This window comes from Danio rerio, chromosome 4 (genome assembly GCF_052040795.2).
Source record: "Danio rerio strain M-AB ecotype USA chromosome 4, GRCz13ab, whole genome shotgun sequence".
NCBI classification, from domain to species: Eukaryota; Metazoa; Chordata; class Actinopteri; order Cypriniformes; family Danionidae; genus Danio; species Danio rerio.
Window position 1 is genome coordinate 63,757,084 of NC_141024.2, and position 17,898 is coordinate 63,774,981.

General features: G+C 33.7%; 4 protein-coding genes, 1 long non-coding RNA gene and 1 pseudogene across 6 annotated transcripts in view; 3 read left to right on the forward strand and 3 right to left on the reverse strand.

Moving 5' to 3' along the window:
- LOC137487276 (uncharacterized protein K02A2.6-like) overlaps positions 1 to 13,458 on the reverse strand; it is a 252,759-nt gene extending 239,301 nt beyond the window's left edge. Inside the window, exon 1 of the mRNA XM_088650070.1 lies at positions 13,007 to 13,458. The gene's annotated coding sequence lies outside the window, so the exon portion shown is untranslated. The remainder of the gene's footprint in view (positions 1 to 13,006) is intronic.
- LOC110439496 (uncharacterized) overlaps positions 1 to 17,898 on the reverse strand; it is a 484,284-nt gene that overhangs the window by 74,590 nt on the left and 391,796 nt on the right. The window lies entirely within an intron of this gene.
- On the forward strand, positions 441 to 1,446 carry LOC147845166 (uncharacterized; annotated as a pseudogene).
- Positions 2,008 to 5,340, forward strand: LOC148682316 (uncharacterized). The gene is made up of 2 exons (XR_015943028.1): positions 2,008 to 3,856; positions 3,911 to 5,340. It is a non-coding gene; the product is annotated as an uncharacterized LOC148682316 (long non-coding RNA).
- Positions 4,651 to 13,458, reverse strand: LOC137491035 (uncharacterized). Of its 2 annotated transcripts, none has more exons than XM_087250266.1 (3): positions 13,312 to 13,458; positions 12,123 to 12,272; positions 4,651 to 8,294 (listed from the first exon to the last, which is right to left on the reverse strand). In XM_087250266.1, exons 2-3 carry the CDS (start codon positions 12,205 to 12,207, stop codon positions 7,237 to 7,239), a joined length of 1,143 nt encoding a protein of 380 aa, XP_087106392.1. In that variant the 5' UTR covers positions 12,208 to 12,272; positions 13,312 to 13,458; the 3' UTR covers positions 4,651 to 7,236. The 2 variants fall into 2 exon arrangements, with proteins under 2 accessions (XP_087106392.1, XP_087106393.1); XM_087250267.2 differs by having other exon boundaries at positions 12,852 to 13,458.
- LOC137489764 (uncharacterized) overlaps positions 16,489 to 17,898 on the forward strand; it is a 144,034-nt gene continuing 142,624 nt past the window's right edge. The window contains exon 1 of the mRNA XM_087250183.2: positions 16,489 to 17,000. Coding sequence (XP_087106309.1) covers positions 16,916 to 17,000 — 85 coding nt within the window. The 5' untranslated portion in view covers positions 16,489 to 16,915. The remainder of the gene's footprint in view (positions 17,001 to 17,898) is intronic.

The following is a 17,898-nucleotide window of genomic DNA, read 5'->3' on the forward strand; positions in this document are numbered from 1 at the left end:
GAAGACAGAGAGGGAGAGGCCCCACTTTTTGAAATGGGTCCTCCCCCCCAAAAAAAAACCCACAGATGACAGAGATCACAGATTTTCTGACAGCGAAGATGAAGTAGTAACTCTTCTTCTTCAAGAAAATATAGATCAATGAAGACACAAAATCAAGAGCTTCAAGAAGAGCTAGAGAAATGCACAAACAAGTAAGAGTTTAATAATTAACAATTTCATTATTAAATAATAAAATATATATATATATTTTTTTTCTCGAGCAGTAATTAATCAGGACAGTGGTCAGAAATGGCTTAATTGTCCTATAATAAGAATAATAATAATAATATTAGAACATCAGTATTGGCGTTTAATACTCATATTATTTTTTTATTATTATTGTTTTTATTAACGAGCCCCTTGTGTATCCCTAGGGAGTCGAGCCAGGTCCAGTCAATAATATGGTGATTTTGTCTGCGAGGCCCGAAGAGAGGAAACTTGCTGAAGGATTAAGGTGGGACACTTGTAAATTCTATTTTCAATTCTATTTTACATGTATGTTTGTCAAACCAATGATTTAAAATACAACAGCTTTAAAAAATACTTTAAACTCAAACTCAAGAAGATGAATATGGTTTTACATAAAATGTGAATAGGACAACAAATTCAGAACTAAGTAATTCAATCTTGATTAAGTACACTTTATAAAGGTGTCACCAGTGAGCTGTCTGATCTTTCAGTCCTTCAAGTGGCAGAAATTTAAAAAGACTTTGCCAGTTCTACAGCCCCTTTGGTCACCACAATTGGGATGTCGAGTTAGGATTTTCGGGTGGATTCTGCCTTCGGAAAAATTCAAATTGGAAGTGTCCTGTCATACCAACAGCCAGCTGCAACAAACCACAACATTGTTCCTAATCGTGATGCCCCACCAACACCACCACTGCCACTAGATGGTTACAGCCACCTGTCTGCTTGTTTGTTCATAATAATCAGGAACAACTTCACATGAGGTCATTGACCGTAACTTCAGAAATGGCTCACTATGTTGAGCAAGCCACCAGATATCAGAGTGCATGTCTTGATTGGCATTCTGTTAGGAAAATCCGGATAACATCGTCACGCTTTAGTAAGATGTCTGTCATGTGCGTGGCCAGACCTCAGCTGAACACCTGGCCTAAAGAATGCACAAAATAACTCGCCAGACAGCCGACATGAAGCGAGGACTTCAAATGGAGTCTGAAACAGTTATGGAGTACTGCTTCCTCCGAGAGGTAAATTACCAGCCATGTGGATTTTTAATTCACCCTGATGCTCCTTGGCTGGGGTCCCCTCCAGATGGGATCATTTTTGACCACAACGAGCACCATGTTTTAGGCCTTCTATAAATAAAATGTCCCAACGTCAAAAGTTTTGTTGACTGTTCTTACCTCAAATTTCACAATGGCACACCAGAACTGAAACAGCAACATGCCTACACTGTTAACCCTTATTGTAGATTATGCAGTAAATAACTGTAAAATAGCCAGTGTTTTGCTGTAATAAAAGGAAACAGTATTTTACTGTAAAAGGAGCAGGATTTGTATGAAATTTTGTAGTGCAAAGCATAAATTACAGTAATTTACTTTATGTACCCATTACAGATAGTTACTGTGATAATAAATGGTAAATTACTGCTCAACCATTATTACCCCATGTTCTCTGATGCTTTATGTTGCTATATATATATATATATATATATATATATATATATATATATATATATATATATATATATACTGTTCAGTTTTGGTATGTGTATGGTCAGTATTGAGGAGAAAGTGAGACAATGCATTGATGATAAGCTAAATTTCTCTGCAGCCATCTCTGTGTTTCCTTTGGTTCCTTTTATGTTTTTAACATTGAGTATCAGGAGTCAACCAATGTCAATGTCACAGAGCTAATTAAAAGGTAAAGATATCGACGAGATGCATTTAAAGGCAAAAATATTCACACAGAGCAACCAAATTATCACAACCATTTTTATAACTTTGTTTACTTTTCTATAATTAATCTAATTTGCCTAGTAAAATAAAATTAAAAATATCTTAAACAGCACGTACATACATTTCTTTGTTTGTCACAATTTGTTTGGAAAACTTCAAATGAAGTAGGTAAAAATGGCATTAACAGTATAGTATAAAGACTTTCCTAAATGTATTAATCAGGTTATTTGTTTATTATTATTATTATTATTATTATTACTACAGGTTTGGAACAACATGAGGATCAGATTATTTATTTATTTATATTTTTGCTTTGGATGAAGTTTGTATATTTTTATTGTTTTTATTCAATGATATGTGCATGATTGTGATAAATGTAGGCACTTGCTTTGAAAATATGCTATGTACCAGGGCTGTAAACTCCTGGAGGGCCGCAGCCCAGCAGAATTTAGTTCCAGCCCTGCTTCAACACACTACCTTTAGATTAAGTTTGATCAGTTGTGTTTAAATAGTATAACTGCACTGTTACTCGGTAGATTATGCAGTAAATACCTGTAAAATCGCCAGTGTCTTGCTGTGATGAAAGGAAACAGTATTTTACTGTAAAAGGAGTAGACTTTGTATGAAATTGAGTAGTGCAAAGAATAAATTACAGTTTTTGTACCCATTACAGATAGTAACTGACAATAAATGACAAATTACCCATCACTGTCCCATCTACTCTGATGCTTTATGTTTCTATTTATAGAGATGTGCATTTTAAAGACAGAAAAAAATGATTTAGACATTAATACACACTGATAGATTAACACACACCAGATTGTTAGTTTGTTGCTAAGTATTTTTCAGAGCAGTGTTTCCACCTATGAATTTATATTAGAGACAATAGACAAGTTTGTTGTCATGAGATTTTTAAAGTAAATAATAATTATAGCAATAAAAGATTGAATCCTTTGGTTTTTCGGTGTTGCCGACTTTTTTTAATTTTTTTTTATATAATTATTTTAGACTTTTTATTGAGAATTGACACAGTATGTGCCAGTGTTTGACAAACACACTTTTTTATTGGATATGTGATTGTGATAAATGTTGGCAGTTGCTATAAAAGTATGCTACTGAATATACCATGGGGGTCAAACTAAAATTCCTGAAGAACTGCAGTTTGGTACCCACCCCTGCTTCAACATTGCCTGTAGATTTCTAACAAGCCTTAATTAGTTTGATCAGGTGTGTTTAATTAGAGTTACAGCTTAAAGTCCCAGTCACACTCCCCTATTATCCCTATAGACTTCTATTCATACACATGTGAATGCTGCAAACCTTGAATGCAAGCTCATGCGACAAATTTCACAGTTTGCAGCATTGGAAAGTTCAAGCTTGGGAAACTCTGACCTGTGAAATCACATCATGTGACTGCTTGAGACCAATCAAAAATCAAAACATGACCTCTCTGGACAGAAATTTAAACTATGGACCAGTCGCTCGCTTTTTCAAGCTCTAATCATTTTGTTTAATCCCACTCCTTTTCGCAGTGCCATATGACAGAATTTTGCGTGCTCAAACGTTAGTGTGACCACAGCCTTACTGTGCAGACTTGTGGCTCTCAGTAATATGTAAGACAATATTCATATCTGCTGAATTCTTAATTTTGTTTGACATTTTATATTGTATATTTGTTTGCTGCTAAAACTATAAAATACATTTGTCTTAAAAATTTATTATGCCTTCTATTTTTAATAACAGTTAAGAATACTGATTAATTTTAGTAACACTACAATAACTATATATGACATCCTATTAATTTGTATGCAATATAATGCTGTGAGATGTAACACTACAGTACATTAATTAACTGTACACAGTTTCCAGTTAGTTACCACTACTGCTCTATTACAGTAATTAACTGGCAACACTGTTGCCAGCTACTCACTGAAATGGTTCAGTTACAGTAATTAACTGGCAACACTGTTGCCAGTTATTTACTATAACCAAACTTTTACAGTGAGTAGCTGGCAACAGTGTTGCCAATATTTTACTGTAAAAAAGCCCGGTAAGGTCTAACAGTGTATATAAATACACACACATGTGAGGGTCCATCTATTAGTCCCATGACTGAACTAACAGCATGGGTGAATGCGTGTAAACCTTTTAGCACATGTGAAAATAAATATTTTTGTTTGTTATAATTTATTTTAATTTGTTTCTAGCTCTGAATTTTAATCTGACTCCAATTTATAATAATTTTAGATTTAGATTCATCTAATTCAAGCTGATTACCTTATAGGTCGTGATTAGGTCTAATTTAGATTGATTAACCTAATAAATCCTTGTTCCCAATTAATGGTTCATCGTTTACTCAAAGTCACTTAGAGTCAGTATGCTGGCCAGTTTCATCTGCTCACGGACATATCATCGCCAGTTCCGATTCTTAGCAGATAAGCTAATTTCCTTTAATTAACAATAGGCCGCCCCATGCTTGCTCATACTTATAGAAAGTTTGATTTAACCCCTAGATTATATCATACCCCTAGATTATATCATCAGTGATTGTCAGAAATCAACAAGTCTCTAATGCTGTGCCTATGCTTTATCCATTGAGTCTGATTGTATGACTAATCCTGGTTGTAGGCTGCGGAAACATCAGCCTTAACAATCTACTCGATTTAAATAATTTCAGGAGATATTAGAGTTAAACAAGAATTTTACATTTAATTGTCAGAAAAAAGATTTTCCATTGCAGTTCACATAATTAAACAAAATAAGCCAATCAAGATTGTACAACATCAATTACTCAAAGATACATTTAAGAGTTAAAGAGGAATACCTGACCATGAAGAAATACATTGCAGCATATAAATCCTGATGCAGAGCTCAGAGACTCACAACCTGCAATGGAGTATCCTGTTTACAGGATCCCACGGACAATTCTGCACCCTTTGCCTAAATACTCAAATCATTATAAATTCAAGACAATAAAAGCTTCACCAAGACTCTTGCCTGGCCATGAGTTGATGCGAAGACCATTTTGCCTGGAGTGAAGCATCTGGCAAAGATCTTTTCAAAGTCAAAACCCAAATTAACTGATATAAAGGAGATTGTAAAATATTACAGTGAAATTACTTTACCAATCACACAGAGACATTTAAAAACACACCAAACATGAATATAAAGCCACAAGATACACCATATTAAGAATTTAAACATTCTGTGTGGAATGTGAGTGAGCTGCTCTGGTGGAGAAGGTAAAGTCCAGGGCAAAGAGGGCGACTCAGGATGCATGATCGAGACAAACTGAACAACTGGTTTTCTAGCTGATCTTCTTCTCAAATTAGAAAGTTTATTGTTTTAGTGCCTGAACATTCTCATGGTCTTGTCTCGTGTGGAGTTCCATAACAGTTTGCAGATTTTAATATTATGGAGAGATATAGCCATCCTTACATTATTATGTGCATATCTAATCTTAAACTGTAGTTCCCCTGTACACTGCAACGAGAACCTCAGTCAATAATATTTATGTAAAACTGATTTTTTGTTGCATTATATGATCATATTTTAAACTTTTCATAAAATAATCAAACAATGTGTACCTAAAAAGCATTTTCTAAGAAATAAAAAAAAGTTCTGTCCTATTGTCACTAAGTTATTGTTACTTTTTTTCTACTGGATATGTGGTTTATATCTAGTATATATATTTTAAATATATATATATATATTGATTTGTCTATTTGCTGGCTTGCTATCAGAAAACAAACACTAAGCTAGGCAATAAATTAATTAAATTCTACAATTACAAGTGATTTGTAATTTGTTCATTTATACCCCATTTTTGTTTGATAATGTTTTTCTATGCAGACTTTATGTGTTGGTCTAATATTTGTATAAAGATAGTTTGCATTTGCATTTACTCATTTAGCAGCTTTTATCCTGCGACAACAACTAATGACAAAAGAAGAAACAGACTCAGCCTATTAAAGGTTCAGAGCTTGTGTTTTTAAATGCTAACAAACCTTAAGCCAAGTCCAACAAGTAAAGCCACACAATGTTGTTTTAAAGCTTATTTAATTTTAATTTTTTTTAAAAATGGACTGTTCTATTCTCAAGTCAAGTTGTTAAGCTCATTAGGCCCTGTGGCTTTTGTATTTTTATATGTATTATCTTTCACTTAAATTGCTGTTTCATAAAAACATCTACTGGGAAGAGTTGCCATATTTCATATAAAGATTTTATGGCACAAACACGTTATTTAATTTAAAGCTTACTTGTTTTTATTTATTATAAAGCCTAGCTTGATGTACACTATTTTGTTTTTCTTTTGCTTATTTTATTGTTGTGATTTATAAAGTAATCTGATTTGTTATGAAAGCTTTTCTAGTAAAATAATAATAATAATAAAACAATAAACAACAATTAAACAGTGTTTAAGTGTCTAATGCTGGCAGCATCATGTTAGAAAACTATTCACAAAGACTATTTCATTTATTAAATAATTCATTTCTTATGCTTTCTTTCATGTTATGTGACAAAATGAATGAATGACTCGGATTAACTAAAAGATTCATTAATTCGCTCATGTGCACGATGTGAAGCTGCTTTGACATGATCTACATTGTAAAAGCGCTATACAAATAAAGCTGAATTGAATTGAATAGTGTGAGACAAGATCAGTTAATTTTTCGAGTCCTCTATCGAGTCGTTCGTTCACCACATGAAAGACTACAGCCAAACATATGCATTTATATGCCAATCATATGCATTTAGAGCCAGAAAAAGAATTGATCTGTTCACCTCTCGAGTCCTCGGGTTTGAGTTATTCTGTCACGTGATGAACGAACGACTCAAGAACCAGAAGACTCGAAAGGTGAACTAATTATCATGGCTCCAATCGGCTCAGACTGGGTACATTGGTTAAAATTATATGTGACTGTCATTGTAACGTGAACGCACCACTGACATTTGAATACATGAAGAGGTGAGCTGAGCAAACAGACAACAATACCTATAGACAAAAGAGCAGGTAAACATTGAATTATTTTCTCCTTCTTAAAATATTCTATTTATGACTTATTTGTCGAGTGATCAACCTTCTGGGCTAGTTGTAGATGTGTTTGGAAGCAATTCGTAACATTTTAATAATATTTTGGCAAATTGAACCAAATGAACGAAATGACTCGAAAAAAGATTTGTTCATCTCGATCAGTAAATAAAATGATCCGAACTTCCCATCACTATTGAGCATGCGAAATTCTGTTGTACGCCACTGCGAAAAGGGGCAGGATTAAACAAGATGATTAGACATGAATGGTTTCTCTCCAGTGTGGCTCATGATGTGTTGATTAAGGTGTGATGATTGGCTGAAACTCTTCCCACACTGAGTGCATGTGAATGGTTTCTCTCCACTGTGGATCCTAATGTGTTGATTAAGGTGTGATGAACAGTTAAAACACTTCCCACACTGAGTGCATGTGAATGGTTTCTCTCCAGTGTGGATCCTCATGTGTTGATGAAGGTGTGATGAGCAGGTAAAACTCTTCCCACACTGAGTGCATGTGAATGGTTTCTCTCCAGTGTGGATTGTCATGTGACAGTTAAGGTTTGATGATTGGCTGAAACTCTTCCCACACTGAGGGCAAGTGAATGGTTTCTCTCCAGTGTGTATTTTCATGTGACAGTTAAGGTGTGATGATTGGCTGAAACTCTTCCCACAGTGAGGGCATGTGAATGGTTTCTCTCCAGTGTGTATTTTCATGTGACAGTTAAGATGTGATGAATGGCTGAAACTCTTACCACACTGAGGACATGTGAATGGTTTCTCTCCAGTGTGGATCCTCACGTGTAGATTAAGGGATGATGATTGGCTGAAACTCTTCCCACACTGAGTGCATGTGAATGGTTTCTCTCCAGTGTGGATCCTCATGTGTAGATTAAGGGATGATGATTGGCTGAAACTCTTCCCACACTGAGTGCATGTGAATGGTTTCTCTCCAGTGTGGATCCTCATGTGTAGATTAAGGGATGATGATTGGCTGAAACTCTTCCCACACTGAGTGCATGTGAATGGTTTCTCTCCAGTGTGGATCCTCATGTGAATCTTAAGGGATGATGATTGGTTGAAACTCTTCCCACACTGAGTGCATGTAAACGGTTTCTCTCCAGCGTGGATCATCATGTGAAACTTAAGATCGTCTTTTCTTCCAAAACTCTTTACACACTGAGTGCAGATGAAATGGTTCTTGTCTCTCCTTTTCAAAATACCATCAGTCTGTAAATAGTTTTTTTCCTCAATTTTGACACGATGTTCCTCCTCTTTACTCCCCTCATTCACTTCAATTAAGTCTGAAATAAATAAATACAACAGTTTTCATTAAGTCTTAAAAACTCTCATCAAAAGCTGAAAAGTGAGAAGACACAGGAAACATTGGCTAGACACACTGTAATTTTGGTGCAAATTAAATGTAAAATAAATCAGATCATATTGTGTTTGGTCCATTAACGTGTACACATTTATACAAAGACTTGGATTTCATTACAGAGGTCCTAATTTATTTATTTATTTTACCTTTTTAAGATTAAGTTCATACATTGATTGTTTTAAAACATCTTTTTCATAATACTTTAATATGAGGAATAAAACACTGCTTATTGTCAAAACTCATTCCTAGGAACTTTACCTTTTTCACAACTTGTATAGTTTCTCTATCTAAAAAAGCTCCTGATCTAAATGCATAGATCTTAAAAAACAAAAATGCATGCATACAGTTTTTGACTTAGAAAAATGAAAACCATTTAAAACTGACCAGTCATATATTTTATTTATACATATTTAAATTTGTCTCTTGATTGTATACATATTTTACCCTTTATAACAAATACATAAATCATCTACATATAGACTACGAAATATATTATACCCATTTACATTTACAATATTATTAATTTTAATACTAAATGGTGTTACTGATAGTATACTTTCTTGGGGCACTTCTGATTCTCATATATGCTATATATGCTCACATATTCAGATAATATAGTTTTCATACGCACACGAAAAACTCTATTGAATAAAAAAAAATTGCAATAAAATTAGGCAAATTTCCTCAAACACCCATCTCGTGAAAATCTTTTAAAATACCATACCTCCTGGTAGTGTCAAAGGCCTTTTCCAGATAAAAAAAAATAAAAAAATGCTTATATGTGTTCTTTTTTAATAAAATCATCTCGTACAAAAGATTCTAATTGTATAAGATGGTCAAGAGTACTTTTCCCTCTTCTAAACGCACACTGATATTAATTAATCTTCTGTTTTTTTTTTTTAAATCCACACCAATCGATCATTAATCATTCATTCGATTGTTTTGCAAAGGCAACTGGTAAGTGCTATTGGACGATAATTAGTTGAATGATCTTTTCCTGGTTTAGGTATTGGTATAATTGTAGCTTCTTTCTAAAAGGCTAGTATTTCTCCTAATTTGCAGATATTGTTAACCCGACAAGATGCAGAAATGCCATCTAAAAAGGTGACCTGCAGTTCATCCAGTCAGGGACATTGACAACATAAATATACAAATAAAAATGTTAACCCGGGGTTTGTGATTGTGAAACGTCTGTTAATGAACATCAGGTATAGCATGAACAGTGTGAAAGGAGATTACAGATAACACAGGATTCTGTTTCTTCAGTGTTAGAATGACACGGAGTTAATCATTTCAAGAGTTAAAAGCTCTACAAATACTCAGCCTCAGCTCTCAGAATAAACAGAGCACAATGACAAACAGTGACATACATAAATTGTCAATCATATCATAGCAGTGACCTGATCTTATATGCTATTGTTTTAGAACTTACAATTATTGGAGAAATGACCAGGAATAATAAACAATAAAAAAACAGTAAAACTCAAGGGCGAACTGGCCATAGGGAGACATAGGGACATTTCCCCTTGGTCTGACAGTCATCTGACCTGCTGCCACCGTGATTCTGGCCCGCTCTGCCCCCACTTATCATGAACATTGCGCTTCACTCCCCATACTTAATTTAGTAATAGGAAATTAATCCTTAACAAAGTATGAAAGTACAATTATTAAGCACATTATAAATGTGGTTGTAAGTCAGGAATACAGCATATGTAGCTGCAGTTATAAACTGTTTAATAACGCTTATTAATTTAGAGTTAATGCTAAACAGATAATGCTAAACAAATAATGAATTCAGTATTTGCTAATGCATAATAAATGGTTTATAGTGTGTAGTTATTGTAAAGTGTAACCAAATTATCTTTTGTCTTAGACCTTTAGACCTGTCCTACCTCCCTGACTCTTTATCCCTCCTTTCTGCTTTATAGCCATGCTTAGTGAAAGTAACACCATCGTTAAATTACATACACTTTACATAAACTATGCAAAACTCGCTGTGTGCTGACACTTCTGCACAAAAGGCTGTTAATTTGGTTTCATGGCGCATGAACGACGCTTAACTTTTCAGCGTGCATGCAAACAACCGGGATTCACACAGGAGCATGTGTGAGTTGCTGGTTTTCTGTACGCATGCATCAGTTTGCTTTCACAAGCGATGTTTCAGTTGCACATTGAGAATAACAAACTCGCACGTGCAAAAAATGCCAAATGTAAATGGCCCCTAATGTCTTTATTTTGAGATTGCCACTCTTAATGAATACATTTGCATAAAGTAATTGTATCTAAATGCTTTCACTAGGGGACTTTTTTTTTGCCGCCCCCAGGAAAATCCCACCCTGGGCGATCGCCCACATTACCCATGCCTAAATCCACCACTGGTATAGCTAAACGTTATTGTTCCACTATTATTTGTTTGTTTTGTCTCACATTGTCCCATCACATCATATAGTTCAGAATACTGTACAATGTTTTATAATGATTAATTATTTTAGTGTCAATTTCATTCAGCATGTTTAAAATTGGGGCATCCATGTTTTCTGACATACCTTAAACCAGGGTCTCTGCAGGTTTCACTAAGTTAAATTTAAGACTTTTATGACCATTATGAATGAAATGTTAGACTCATAAAAGACTAAAGAATTTTTCAAATGGCCCAGATTTTGTATTTGTCCTATCAAAAAATATATTATAATAAAAAAATATTAGATTATTATTTTAGATATTTCTTAGTAAAAGATTTTAAATGTGTAAAAAAGTAAGCTCTACTTGTATCCACACACGTTTTTTTCCAAAATAAACTTTCTTTAAAATAAAATAAAAAAAATTTACAAATGTTTTAAAAACTATAACAAATTAAATCTATGCACAACAATCTGTCCAGGTCGATGTCCTCAGCAGTAAATACATGGAGCACGTTTAAACAAATCATATTGTAAGGAAAATACTTAATCCATTATGATAAATAGACTTAAAATGACCTTTTTGAATAAAAAAAGTTTAAAGTTTTATTGAGATGGATTGTTGGTGATTGTATAGGTTTTGGCCAGACTGGTTAACACAATATGAACAAAGGAAAATGAACACTTGTTTAAAAAAGATTTAAGACCTACAACACAATTTTAGTAAATTTAAGACTTTTAAGGCCTAAAAATTTGATTTTGGAATTTAAGACATATTAAGACTCCGTGGAAACCCTGTTTAAACACAATAGCCCTGGTAATTAGTTATTATGATAATGATGTAATTCTAATTCAGATACTATCTGTGAGAACTAGTAACAACTAGAAACAAGTTTAATCCCATGAGGTTAATTAAAAAAGGGGAATTGGGATCAATGGGACATATGCAAGTGGAAAGTACTAAGCTAACACTATCACTGCAACACTGTGAGAATACTGAAGGTCAAATATCGTCAGCTCAGTTAAACGTTTTTAATTTATGGTTTTTGTTTATTTTATATAGTGCCAGTGTTCAAGGAAGCTTTACAAACAGTAGTAGAACAAGAAAAAGCAATAACCTTAAGAAGGAAGAGAAAATGGGAGACTAATAATAGATAAAATAATGACATAAGACACGAGAACAAGTGACGAAAGAAACTCATTCCTGTCTTTCAATGAGTGCTTATGTGCATTTAGGAGAACTAGGCAGCACACTCAGGGCTGCAAGATGGATTAAATTAGTGTTCTTATTATTAAAATATACCTGAATGAGGATCAAATGACTGAGTTGGTGTTTGAGAATGAAAACCAACCTGTTTGTTCCTGCAGATCTTCCTGTTTGACTGTGAATGTTTCTTCAATCTTCACATCTTCACTCTCCTCTTTAATAAACGCCATCTTTATAACAGTGTGGAGATCAGTCGCTTCAGCAGGAGTTTCTCTCTGCGTTTGGACACTTTATCCTGTTTAAAATAAACAAAACAATAAAAATGTCCTGTTTAAAATAAATAAAACACTGAACAAAAACAAGATAATTTCAACACTTGCTTCAACAGTTTTTTTTATATGAGTCATTAACAAACAGAAATTATGTAAGCCTGAGCAAGCAACAAAAGCCACAAACCAGCCGATGTAAACTAGAACTCCATTTTTCTAATTTTATTGATGTATACTTGGAATAGAGTGACATCATGCTATTTAATAAATTAAACCTTCACTAAAACACTTATCACACACTTTACTGTTGCTTTATTCAATCTTTTTTTAGGTATGTTCTTAATTGTTTAGTTTGTTTGATTTATTTTATTGTCTGCTTACAGCAACGCTGTAGCACTTATTTGCACAAGACAAGAATTTCCTCTCGGGACAAATAAAGTTTATCCTATCTTATTCAAACAATAGACCTTACAGTGAGTAAAATAGTAGTTCTTTGTATAAAGGGTTAAAATAATATTGTCAACAGCAGGTTCATCTAACATTAAATGAACACACTGAAATTTTAATCAGTTGGTTTACATCTGTGTACAAGCTTTAAAACAAACCTTTCTCCAGTTGAATCACAGTGTGGGAGCGGCGCAGCCTTATGACGTCACATCACCATGCCACAATAAAAGTCTTTTTTTGTTTAGCTTTTTCCCCCTACTCACTCTTAATTATGAGTCATGACTTATCGATACATTTCTCCCTCATTTTCCACTTTATAATTTATCTGCTTTTTGTTTTGTATTTGTAATGAATGGGGAAACATCAAATTTTTATATAAATTTATATACGTAATAGGTTGAAACTTATTTGGGCTACAGTCCATTTGTCAGGATAAAATCAATATTTATAACCAAACCAAACAAACAAACACATAACTAAATAGTTGTAAAGAAGCTTTTAAAATGACTGAAAAACTTAATACACTGTTGAACAATGCATGCACATGTTTAGATTTTACATTTTATAATGTCAGCATTCAGATATTATTTGAGTGTAAATTCAGAATGTGCAACTCACCTTTTCTGTCTTCAATGAAGAAGTGGGATGAGAAATGGCATCAGTGGGTTTTTCTTTGTATGTTGTTGTTGGTAATAATCTCAATGTAGGAACCAACAATCGTAGTTTGTCCTCCAAAGTTGTTCTCTTATAGCTAAATAAGCCAATGAAGTTTCTGTTAAGAACGCAGAATATATAGATACAACCCTGCTGACCTACTTGATCTGGCATGTGATTGGTTAATACTCAATTGGCCCCCATTAATGCTGGTATAAAGATGCAAATGAGCAGTGGACAACAGTGAAGACTCAAAACACATTACTGCGGAGGATGGGAAGTTTAGCAGCTATACGAACCATAGCTTTAAAGAGAAATAAAGATGTATTGGGAAAATAAGTTGACTTTTGATGGAAGCTTTTTTATTTTGGCTGCTGCATTTTATAGTTAAATGGGTGGTCCACTGCAATATCATATTTTAAACTTTAGTTGATGTGTAATTTAGCTGTGTGAACATAAACAACATCTCTGAATGTAAAAAGTTCAAAGTTCAATGCAAAGTGAGACCTTAAACAGCCGAAATACAGAACTTGATTTTAACTTGCACTGGGAAAAAATGTTTTAGAAAAAGCCACAATAAAAAAAGCAAACAGCAGTTTACACAGAGGGAAAAAAGTTTTCATTATTAAAAATAAAATTATATTATAATGAATTGAAATCATGTATTGTATGCATTTGGGTCAGTTTTAATGCATTAATGTAGGCTATTTAAAGCTGGACAGACCGACGCAATAAACATGTATGTCGCGTTTGTTTAATTTATTATGCACGCGACAACTTATTCTAAACCAAATTTGTTGCCGGATTCTTTTTATGGGAACGAGAGATAAAGTGCTTATGAAGTGCTTTGTCGGCCTCTGGTGGTTAACTAATGCAGAGCCGACGTCTGGGTCTGGGAGACACATTACTGTGGAGGATGAGAGGTTCAGTTGCTTTACAAACCAGTTTTTACAGAGAAATAATGTTGTATTGGGAAAATAAGTTGACTTTAGCCATCTTCATTTGTTTTGTTGCTGTTGTTTTATAGGACTATTGATTGAAGCTTTTTTTATTGTGGCTGCTGCATTTTGTAGTTAATGTTGATACACCTATGTTGAGGTATTTTGATTTGAAACACATTTTAATTTTTTTTCCCAAGCCTGGTTAAAAGGTAATGCAAGAGTTATGTGTTGTTTTTGTAGAAGTTTCTCAGAGTTGCTTGGCTGAAGTCTTTGTGTAAAGATGCAAATGAGCTTTGAAAACTCAATCCATACCGATGTCTCAATACACACAACTACATTCACTTATATAATAGTTATAGAAGATGTATACTATTATACTGTGATATATTATCATTCGTTGAAAGGAACAATTTATAAACTTCACATTGAGGTTTTATTTGTGTTAAGTTCAGTCAATATATTGACATAAGCTAACTATTAGCAGAGTTTTAGTCATTTATTTATTACTAAACTTGTTCTTTATGTGAGTTTAGAGTCCTTTATTTATCTTAAAGCACATGCTGCTCATTACTGGCTTCTGGAAGACTGTCAACACTTTATGTTTATAAATTGTAACTATCAAAATGTAACTTGTTTCTGTGCCAATTTTGTTTTCTTTCCTTTGTTTTTTAGTTGAACAGAACATGTGTGAGCAGCTCAGCTTTCCCGAAAGCCTCTTATTCACCTGGTATGTATTAAAGATGTTTTTCTCTCTATTTATTACTTGTGTTTGTGCACACAAATATGCATAGACATTCACAGAAGCATATATAAGATACTCTGACAAAACCTTTTCCTTTTAACACAGTAAAGCGATCACATACTGTGATGAATCTAAATATTTATAATTAGAAAATATATTACATCACTAGTAAATTTATTGTATAGGCAGTTTATACAGAATAACTCAACGACAAGAGTTCACTTTCATATCTACACAATGCATAACTTTTAACGTGATTAACCTGCTCTACCTACACCAACTACAGCATTTCTCAGACTTCTTTTTTCACTATGGTGTAATTACAGTGGTGAACATCACATACAACAACAACTGCACTTACTCCTGTAACTTGTTTGCAACAATGAATTTTAAATATCTGCGTCACATAGTCATTTAAATAAATGGCTCATCATTGTGTGCGGTCATCTTTAGTAATAGCTGCCTGATCATTAACTGAATAGGACCGTTTAACATATAAGAAACCCGTTGACAGGTATAGCTGTTCATGCCAATACCAACTTGATAGACTATTACATGAACATATTACATGAACAGGAGCTGCCTAACATCTCTTAGCATAGTGTCTATAACAATACATGCTTGATTGCCCAGATCAATACAGTCGCTACATCTGAATGGTGCTTTTTCACACATTTTAAAAATAACAACTATTTGTAAGCGAAGTTCTTATCCAATACCAGTTTAATACCTCAAATAATTATACATGTGAGGCATCACAGTGGTGCAGTAGGTAGCACTGATCGTCTCACAGTAAGAAGGTTGTTGGTTTGAGCCTCAGCTGGGTCAGTTGACATTTTTGTTTGTGTGTTCTCCCCATGTTCGCATGAGTTTCCTCCAGGTGCTCTGGTTTCCCCCAAGTCCACAGGAACTGTTGAACCATACAGTGGCTGTTTTTTGCCCCTGTATTCTCTTTATTTGCATTCAGCAGAAACAGTTTTGAAATTAGTAGACGATGAGTAAATGACAGAATTGTAATTTTTATGAGAACTACCTCTTTTAATGCTTATGTAAGTAAAGGTAAATTAAATATTACTACAGATATTGCTAAAGAATGGCAGGAAACGTGGAACACAGATAATAAGAGACAACAATTCATGTGAAAAAAGAAACCCTATATAGGCCTATGAAGTTGTAGAAATAGAAGAGGTCATAATTATGAGGATGAGATTTGGACTCAGATATTAATAGGAAAGTAATTTGTTGTAGACATACAAGTCATTATAAAGTGGATTAAAAAAAGTTAAGAAAATGTTTAGATTTAAGGTTTGTGAGAGAGAGAGCAGACAAAGTGTAAAGTGAAAACCATGGGAGAAATGTATCAATAAGTCATGACTGCAACAGATTGTGGCAAAAAAGTTAAACAAAAAAGACTTTTATTTTGCCGTGGCGCGTGACGTCATCAGGCAGCGCCGCCTCGTCGCTGTGATTCAACTGGAGAAAGGTTTGTTTTAAAACGTTTACAGATATAAACTGATTTAAAGTTAAAGTTCTAAAGTTTTAAGTTTTTTATACGATGCTATATTATGTTCCTGCTGTTGGAAATATTATTTTAACCCTTTATACAACTATTTTAGTATTTTAGTAGTACTATTTTATTCTCAGTAACTGAAGGCTGTTGTTTGAATAAAACAACAGAAAAGTGTATAATAAGTGTTTAAATTAAATGTTTCACCTGATTTCTTTTTGTTAATTACTCTCAAATAAAGAAACCATTGAAGCAAGTGTTGAAGAGAAATTATTTTGTTTCTGTTCATTGTTTTGTTCATTTTGAACTGGATTAAGTGTCCAAACACAGAGAAAAAAAAACCCTGCTGAAGCGACTGATCTCCACACTGTTGTAAAGATGGCGTTTATTAAAGAGGAGAGTGAAGATGTGAAGATTGAAGAGACATTCACAGTCAAACAGGAAGATCTGCAGGAACAAACAGGTTGGTTTTCATACTGATATATTTTAATATTAAGAATAGGCTACTAAATTAAATCCATCTTGCAGCCCTGAGTGTGCTGCCTAGTTCTCCTAAACGCACAAAAGCAGTCATTGAAAGACAGGAATGAGTTTCTTTTGTCACTTGCTCTCGTGTCTTTTGTCATTCTTTTAATGTATTATTAGTCTCCCATTTTCTCTACCTTTTTAAGGTTATTGTTTTTCTTGTTCTACTGCTGTTGGTAAAGCGTCCTTGAGCACTGGCGCTATATAAAATAAACAAAAACAATAAATTAAAGTTCAAATGAGCTGACGATATTTGACCTACAGTATTCTCATAGAAGATATCTGCTATTACGGTGATAGTGTTGACTTTTACTTTTCATTTGCATATGTCACGTTGATCACAATTTTTTCATCAACTTCTTTATGGGTTTAAACTTGTTTCTAGTAGTTGTTACTAGTTCTCACAGATAGTATCTGAGTTAGAATTACATCATTATAATAGCTAATTACCGGGGCTATTGCTTTTAAACAGGGTTTCTGCGGTGCCTTAAATTCCAAAATCTAAATTTTCAATCTACAATCACCAACAACCCATCTCAATAAAACTTTTCATTCAAAAAGGTCTTTTTAACTCTATTTATCATAATGGTTTAAATATTTACTTACAATAACATTTGTTTAAACGTGCTCCATTACTGCTGAGGACATCGACCTAGACAGATTGTTGTGCATATATTTTGTTTATTATAGGTTTTAAAACGTTTAAAGCATTTGTTCATTTATTTATTTATTAATTTTAAAGAAAGTTTACTTAGGAAAAAAAGTTTATGGATACAAGTAAAGCTTACTTGTTGCTACACAGAATTCGAACCGGGGTTGCTGCGGCCACAACGCAG

Coding starts and splice junctions, on each gene's coding strand:
- LOC137491035 (XM_087250266.1), bottom strand. CDS start 12,207: ATGGCGTTTATTAAAGAGGAGAGTGAAGATGTGAAGATTGAAGAAACA. Junction 8,295..12,122: donor AGATCTGCAGGAACAAACAG/GTTGGTTTTCAT, acceptor TATTTATTTCAG/ACTTAATTGAAGTGAATGAG.